The sequence below is a fragment of the Xiphophorus hellerii genome, chromosome 4, assembly GCF_003331165.1.
Source record: "Xiphophorus hellerii strain 12219 chromosome 4, Xiphophorus_hellerii-4.1, whole genome shotgun sequence".
NCBI classification, from domain to species: domain Eukaryota; kingdom Metazoa; phylum Chordata; class Actinopteri; order Cyprinodontiformes; family Poeciliidae; genus Xiphophorus; species Xiphophorus hellerii.
In genome coordinates this window covers 31516890-31525145 of record NC_045675.1, presented here as the reverse complement: position 1 = coordinate 31525145, position 8256 = coordinate 31516890, and the positions used below count along the sequence as shown (strand labels likewise).

General features: G+C 43.6%; 1 protein-coding gene across 1 annotated transcript in view; it reads right to left on the bottom strand.

Moving 5' to 3' along the window:
• Positions 1–1326: 1326 nt before the first annotated feature.
• The window catches only part of mmp15b (matrix metallopeptidase 15b), a 31327-nt gene continuing 24397 nt past the window's right edge, over positions 1327–8256 (bottom strand). The window contains exon 10 of the mRNA XM_032560588.1: positions 1327–8036. Within this exon, the coding sequence (XP_032416479.1) occupies positions 7528–8036 (509 nt within the window). The 3' untranslated portion in view covers positions 1327–7527. The remainder of the gene's footprint in view (positions 8037–8256) is intronic.

The following is an 8256-nucleotide window of genomic DNA, read 5'->3' as shown; positions in this document are numbered from 1 at the left end:
GTCGTTAGGATCCTGATTCATTAGGAGTCTCTGTTTCTCAGCCTCCGTGTTCCCGTTCAATTTTAATAAAGGATGCACATTGGTGAAAACTGTACAATTCTGAAATGGTTTTCTTAGGTCAAATAATAAGTTCCTAAATTTGATCAACACAATCATTTAAGTTGTGCTGAGATTTCCACCAAACTCCTGATTCCACAAGAGCTTTTACATGTTATCTCTGATGATTGGAAGCTTAACGTATCTTTCTACATGGTCACACTTCCTTTTGTCAGTGGGTTAGACTTTATGTTGTTATTCATAAAGAAGTTTTTTTTTTTTTTACATCCCTTTCATCTATATTTTTTTTTATTTTTGCTTGATTACCCACTTATTAGCAACATATGAATAACATGAAGTACATAATATCCAGAAACGTTGATCCATCCATCCATCCATGCATGTAGTGGATAGATAGATAGATAGATAGATAGATAGATAGATAGATAGATAGATAGATAGATAGATAGATAGATAGATAGATAGATAGATAGATAGATAGATAGATAGATAGATAGATAGATAGATAGATCATTTCTGAAGTCCATGTGACAAAACGTGAAAAGGTTTAAAAGTTTTTAATATATTTTCAAGGCACAGTAGATGTTTTTATTTCATGGTGTTTTTTGTTTGTTTTGTAGTGATTGGTTTTTATTTTCTGGGAAGAATGATCATTAAAATGGGTAAATTTGGCATTGATTATTTTGATTGTTAGCCCTGGACAGAGACATGGGAACCTCCTGACACACGCCTCTGTTAGTCCGATAATTCTCTGAGGGATTCAGATGAAGACAAAGGAAGAATTTGACATGACTATTAGACAACCAGGTCAAATGAGGTCTTTTTTCTTTTGCTGCACATTTAATCAAACTCCGCTGCTCTGTGTTGCAGTTCCAGTGTTGGGATAAAACCCTCAGTGGTGCAGCAAACAATGAATTTCCTCTCAGTGCGATTCCTGTGTCGTTTTGGTTTCTTACAGGCTGCTTAAGCGGCTCGCTGACTTCCTCTCAGCTCATGTGGCTTCCTGGCATCCTGCCAGCCTGTTTCACCCCCACCGTAAAGCTTCCACTGCCTTCAAGACCATTCTGCTGCCTGTCCCGTGTGAGACAGGAAGCTGGGCCCTCCTGGACAGTGACCTCACCACAGGAAGAGAGGAGGGTGTGTGCTCTGTGGGTGGGTGTGTGTGTGTGTGTGTGTGGAATCGTAGTTTCTTCTGATAAGCCCTGAAGCATTTTTGCTGCTTCAGCTGCTCCACAAACAAGGAAAAAAAAAAAGCTTAGAAAACCATTCTTCCTTTTCTCAGAGCACTTTTTAATGTGTACATGTCCAGCATGGCTTGTTAACACACTAAACTAGAATTGAACACAACACAAATGTAAAAAAAAAAAAAAAAAATCTAACAAAAAACGTAAAAACACATCCAAAATATTCATTGGAATGCTATAAACAATGAAATTAAAACACATTTTCCTCATCATTTCATCCCAGGCAGAGATGAAACTGAAATTCTTTATTTTACAGAAAATAACAGAAACAAAGAGTCAAACGGCGTGAAGCCAGTCTCTACTGTAGCTGCAACTAGAGGATAGAGGCAGTTTTATTAGGTCGCCTGCCCACCAGTCTTGAGTGTCCTTATGAGGCACGATGATTACTCATCTGTTGCCCTCTCAAGGCTCTGAAAGTCATTTGGAAGCCTTGGTTTCTGTTCCATTCCCATGGAGGGTTAGTGGAGTGGCCATTTAAAATGAGTGGTTTCCAAGTGGATGGGCTCAGTGAGCAAGCTGAGGGGCATTCTGGGAAAACAGGAGGATCTGGGCAAACCGCAGTCCTCTGGGGCCCAACCAATCTAGACTACAAAAGCTGACTTAAGTGAAAAGTGAGGCAGTATGTTCTTCGGATCCTTCGCTGTCCGTCCGTCTTCAGCGGAGGTGTGACGACAAACACAGAGCTGCACGGAGAAACCGGCTGATGACCGGTCAATGCACTGGACACCAGCGCTACCTGGTCACACCAACAAACACTCTTTGGCATGGAAGTTGCTACTGACGGAGGACGAGTCAGAGTTGTTTACCTTCAGTGTCAGTGAAATGTTTAGAAATAAAATTGGAGGAAGAATAAAAGGCAAATGAAGACGATTAAAAGGAAACATTTTGACGTGTTGAGACGTGTCTGCACTTCATTCAGGTCAGACTGGCAGGAAAGCTGGACAAACTGAAGCGACGTGGCTGCGTTTGAGCTGATTGATGTTTGAACCGCTCTAAGTTGTGGAACATGCTGAATTCAGAAATATTGTTAACCTTGAGGCTCAGTGACAGAGCTGTTCTGGACTGGACTCTTGACCCATGTGCTGCATGTCGTCCTCATATCTCATCATCTTTCCTCCTGCTGAGCTTCTAGTGAATGAGAGCCACATGTACCAAAGGAAATGTTGGCAAGCTTTTGGGCATTTCAGGGTCTAGAGTTGCTAAGGAACACACAGAAGCTGCTACTAATGCAATGCTAACAACAGTAAAGGTGTGTTTTGACAACTAGACGTGGAACTCTTAAGTATCCAGACCATTTTTATGCCATCAGAGCAGACGTCATGGTGAGGTGTTGGCTCAACAAACCCCTTATACCCCCCCAAAAAAACAATAAAATAAATGATAAATGCGAATATTTTATTAATAAACGGCAGACCACAGCTTAGCGGAAGCTGGATATCTGATACAGATCTCCGATTGGTCCGCCTCTAACTGCTGCCTTCTAAATAACGGTGGAATGGAATCGGAGGCGTCAGGCTTTCTGTGCTGAAAGCTTGGCGGTCGGGGCTGAGCCAGGAACGCTCACAGCATGCCGTGTTTACACAGAGACATCCTGAGACACATGACAGCTCAGCATGTCCGAGCCTTCCCCACGCTGGCATCTGAGACCCTCAGAGTGAACCGACTGCTTACTGGTCCAGGCCTTAAGGAAAGCAACAGAGCCGACAGGTAGAGTGTTTGTTTAAGCAAATTCTGTTACAGCTGATCTAAAAAAAAAAAAGGCCGTAACGGTTTCCTAAAGGGAAGGTTGGCTGAGGTTGGATTGAGGGAGACAATAATGTTTTTGTGCAAATGTGCATCCAAGGAGAAGGAGAGAAAAATGGAGGGAGGGGAGAGAGAGAGAGGAAGAGAGCAGGCCATTGTTGTTGTGATGATTCCCCCGGGCTTCCAGGGCCAGGCATGCAGAGGGGGTGGGAGATTTACTATCAGAAAATAGAGCTCACTGATGGAGAGTAGGGCTGATTAACTGAACTCTTCAACACGCGCATCAATCACCTCAGACAAGAGTTCGTTCGATATTTCTCTCGCGCTCGGTGTCCGGAGACAACGAGTGGGACGGAACAACGAGAAGCTGCTGAAACTGGCAGAGCGCGGCGATCTCTGAGGCGCGTCGGCTCGGTCAGCTTTCTGCTGGCTCTCCGCTCTTTAAAGTGGTTGTTTGGAGGTCACAGGAAAGGCAGATTGATGAACTCTATCTGCTACTTAGTGTCTAATGCGGTGAGTGTGCACTTTCTGAGCCTGTCCAGACACTGGGATGCCTGAGTACTCGCAGATGTCCCAGCTGGACCAATGGGAGGGGAGGACAGGAGAGGACGGTGCTTTTAGCGCTGATTAGCTGCGTCCGCCAACCACTCCCTCTGACAACTTATTAATGATGAGAGGGAGGAGCGATGGACACAGGACACCATTTCTAAGCAACCAGGATTGACTTGCCTTAGATCAATCTCCAGGTTCTTGTCAGGCTGAGTGTCCTGTTAACTGTTGAGGTGTCCCACCAACACAAGCCTTCAACCTTAACACTGCAGTGGGGCTCAGGGTCAACGGCCAGACTCAAAGCTATTCCTTCCTCTTCAACCTTTGCACATTTTGTTGTGCTGCAGCCACAAGCCTCTACATATTTTACGATAATTTACTGCTATATGGTTTAAAACTTAGGTTAAATTTGGTTGTTTTTTGCTGTTGTTGTTGCTACGCAAACATTTTAGTCCTTACAGATTCCCACTTGGTGGCCAGAAGACCTGAAGCTGCAACTGCAGCAAAATGTTGTTCCTCCGTGCATCGACATCAGGAGCATGACGCACTTTTCAGATTTACTTTGTGATGGTCTGTCACATCAAATACCAAAAAGACGCTGAAGTCTGTGATTGGAGTGTGACAAAATGTGAAAAAGTGCAAACAGTATACAGGAAGTGGCTTTACTTAAGCAGCGAGTGAGAGTCTTAGTGACTGTGAGTTTCCAGGACCCTGGCAGAATTTCAGACAAATCTGCCTCCCATGGCCCCTCCTTCTTTTTTTCTCCTCTTCCGTCCAGAACTCGTTATTCCTGAGATCTACACTTTGTAGCCTCAGGGAGGCAAAGTCAACGTCCTTTCCTCTGTCCCCTCCCCCCTCCTTTGTTTCAGCTGTAGGATGGTCAGACACTCCCCGATTAGATCTGAGCAACCTGACGAAGCTCCACCCAGCACTCCCCATGCTCCCTCCTTATAGATAAGCCTTTCTTCCTTTGCGGTCAAGCTTGACCCAACAGCTTGACTCACCTTTAGATGCTAAATCAGAGTAATGATAAGGAACAATTTCTTTCAGAGGACCACAACTCAGATTTACCGCTAAACCACAATGTGACAGTGGAGGTTCTAACACCAAACTGTAAGCTCATTTCACAACCTGAATTAGTTATTTTTTAGTAAGTCAGTTTCCATGTCAAGAGACAAAACAAACCGTAACATATGAAAGGTTTTTTTGGTTAGCAGTCTTCCTTTCAAAGTGTGAATAAAGCTTCACTTTATCTAAAAATCTAATTTGGCTACAACTGTGCAGAGGCAAAATAAGCAATTCCACACTTACTGACATGTTTAATTTGCCCTGCAGGGCTGATCCAATGACTACTTTACAAAGACTTCATCCTTTGTTCTTGCGAGGTGAAAAAGGAGCAAGGAGCTTTCCGATACCAGGGAACTTAAGGGTTTAAGGGAAAGGTCCAGGGGGTTAACGGCATTTTGTGCACACCTGCTGTTTTTCATGAGGAGGATTAGCCTGTGCTCACATGAGCCCACCCTGGTGTGTCCAGATACCCCACTGTTCTGACACCAAGATCGCAGGTCATCATTCTTGATTTGTGCTCGACAGACAGGCTGTTTGGGAGTGTGTGGAACATTAGCTGAGCCCTGCTACGGTTTAAGGTTAAGGTTCTCTCAGATAATGAATACTCCCCCTCGTGTACAGCACAAAGGAAATTCCTGATTGTTGACACAGAAGAGGCAGACTGAGGATAAGCCTGTCCTGAATGTAAAGGGAACAGGTTCTCCTGTGACTCTGTTTACCCTGCAGGACAGAGAAGTCTTTATATTTGTTCCCATATATGGGAAGAAGTATGGTCCAGCCAGCTGAGAAGCAGCTAAAGATTTGCTTGATAATACTCAACGTTTACTACAACCTGAATCTTATTTTAAGTCATGATTTCTAGATTATGAGATTGTAGATCTGTAATTTATTCATCACTATTGAGAAAAGCAGATTAATGCCAGTGCTTTCCAAAAAGACCATATAATATTAGAGTTTTAGCCTGATTAGCATGTTTGTTTCGTGCTTTAGATGATGCAAGACATCTGTCGCAAATGAAATTTGCCCCTACCCTAATATTGCCTGTGGAGGTTAGGAGAACTACTGACACAGTGAGGCTTTTCTGATTCACTTTGAGGAACTAATGACATGCGAAGCTAAAACAAGCTAACAGACGTTAGCACACAAAAAGTGGATGTGTTTTGCTCACTGTTTTTTACAGCTATGACCATATAAAGTAGAATCCTCCTAGTTGGAAGCTAAAGGCCTTAAACTTTACCTGAATTGTGTTGGCTTTATGAGGAAATGTAGCAGAAACTACAACGGCTGGTAGTCTTTGTCTCTATGACGATTTTTTTTTTTCAAATCTAACAGATGAACAGCACAAATATATCTTTTTTTACTGAAGACAGATGACAAGCGAAAAGCTGAAATTAACCAAAGTTGATTGCATATAATAAATTAATTACACAACATAATTGTCATTTTTGCCGTGATTTTGTTATTTCTGTGTGTTCCTATTCATCAAACCACAAGATGGAAATATTCTGCTCAATATGCTTGCACAAATGGGATGTACAGTATGTTTGTGCAAGCATATTGAGCCGAATATGCAAACCCAGTGACGGTCAACAAGTGACTCATTATATTCTGAGATTTTATCTGGTATAGCTCACAGTCTCACTAGTCCAGTTATTTTTTATCCAAATAACTGTAATGCAGTTATTTGAGAAATGGTGAAAAGAAATTAAACTAAGCCTTTGGAGGGGGACGGTACCGACATCAACATCACGTCAAAACTAAGGATGAAAAAAACGGCTAAATTCATTTAGCTCCTGTTTTCTTTGATGCTGTTCACCATTTCCTGCCATTTCCTTTAAAATGTAATGCAGCCCACAGCTCCTCCATTGTGGTTTCCAGAGCACAGATAGTGGCTATGTATGAACTAGACCACTCGTCGATTCAACACCAAAACGAGAGGTTTCGAGAAGTCTTAACTTGGAGCTCCTGTTTCCTGCTGAAGAATCTCAAAGATGTCTGGATTCTAAAATATCTGTCAGCATGAACGTGGTGGATTCTGTTCAAAAGAAAAAAAAGGGAAACCATGGGTTCACCAAAGTGTCCACCTGGTTCTTTCAACAACCCTGTAGAGCAGATGAGCAGGTCCGAACTTTTTTTTTGGGGGGGGGGACTAAAGTGATCAATCATGTAAGAAAAATCCAAAACCACGATGGAAAACACCTGTCCTGTAACTGCCTGACTCAGAGGGTTTGAGCAAAGCCTCACGTGAGATACAAACACTTCCTGAACCTGTGTTAACCATTTCCAGTTAAACCCAGCAGCATGTGTTTGATACACTACACTGCAGACAACCATCTAAAAGTGACGACAGAATTGATTATCAACCAAGCTTCAAGCCCAGTGCTTTGTCTACACATGTTTGCTAACCCTTTGTGAGATGACATAAGCAGATGTTACGATATCCTCAAACAGAAAGCCCCGTTGAGATTCAGGGGAAGGAGGAGGGCCTTGCAGAGAAGACAGAGAGCAGAACAGCTTTCCTGGTTATGAACTAATAATAACAACATGAAGTCTCACACAGAAGGAACCAAAACAAAACAACATGAAAAGAAAAAAATGTGCAAAGTTCTGTCATAAATAGACTACAGTCAACGCACTGTAGAGCACCATGGGCGAAGGGAGGTGGTTAAGGTGGTGTATCAGTGTCTCTAAATGTAAGACATAATTTACGTTCGCTTGTAGTTTTTATCAGTACTGGATCAGGATGGATCTACCGCCACATTTACTAAGAGCTGCAGGAACCACTGAGCACAGATGGATCACCAGAAAGAGGTCTGGGTGAGAGGAGCGGAGGTGTGTAAAGTTCAGAGCCTCCTCAAGCTAAGGGTCAGACCCAGTCCTGAAGGGAGCGCTTGCAGTGCACCAGCAGCCGTGGCGTCCCTTTGCTCTGCAGCGTGTTGATGATGGCGTAGATCAATCCCAGGATGCACATCACCAGGACCAGAGGGATGGTCACCATCAAAATGTTCATGGTTCGTTCCTCGCTGTCGTCCACCTTCAGCACCACGTCTACCTCATTGGTGTCTTCTTCCCGACCCTCAATGTAATCTTCATCCTTGTCCTTGTCCGAGCCTTTGCCCTTGTCAGAGTCTGTGCCTTCGCGGTCTGTCCCATCCCGTCCTTTGCCCTTGTCCGCATCACGGCCCGCGTCTGGGTTGAATGGTGGACGGTTTAGGTCTGGGTATTTGCGTCCAGAGTCGGTGTCTCTGTCGGGATCCAGGTCCACACTGCAGCCCATGAAGTCTCTCAGGATGGACTTGGGATAGCCTGGTTCGCTCTTCATACGCTGGTTATCAAACTTCCAGTACTTGGTGCCCTTATAGAAGAAGGTGTATGCTGGAACATGCAAAAACATCAGAATGTGTCACCATAAAAAGCATGACAGTACGACATGTTTATCTTTTTCACTTTCAACAGGAACACTGGCGATATTAACCAACGATCGCTCAAGACTTGACCACACCCCGATTCTTTGTTTCAGGCAAGTCTCATTCTGCTACAGGCACTTCCACGCATACACACAAGCACACACACACAGAATAAATCCTCTCATTCT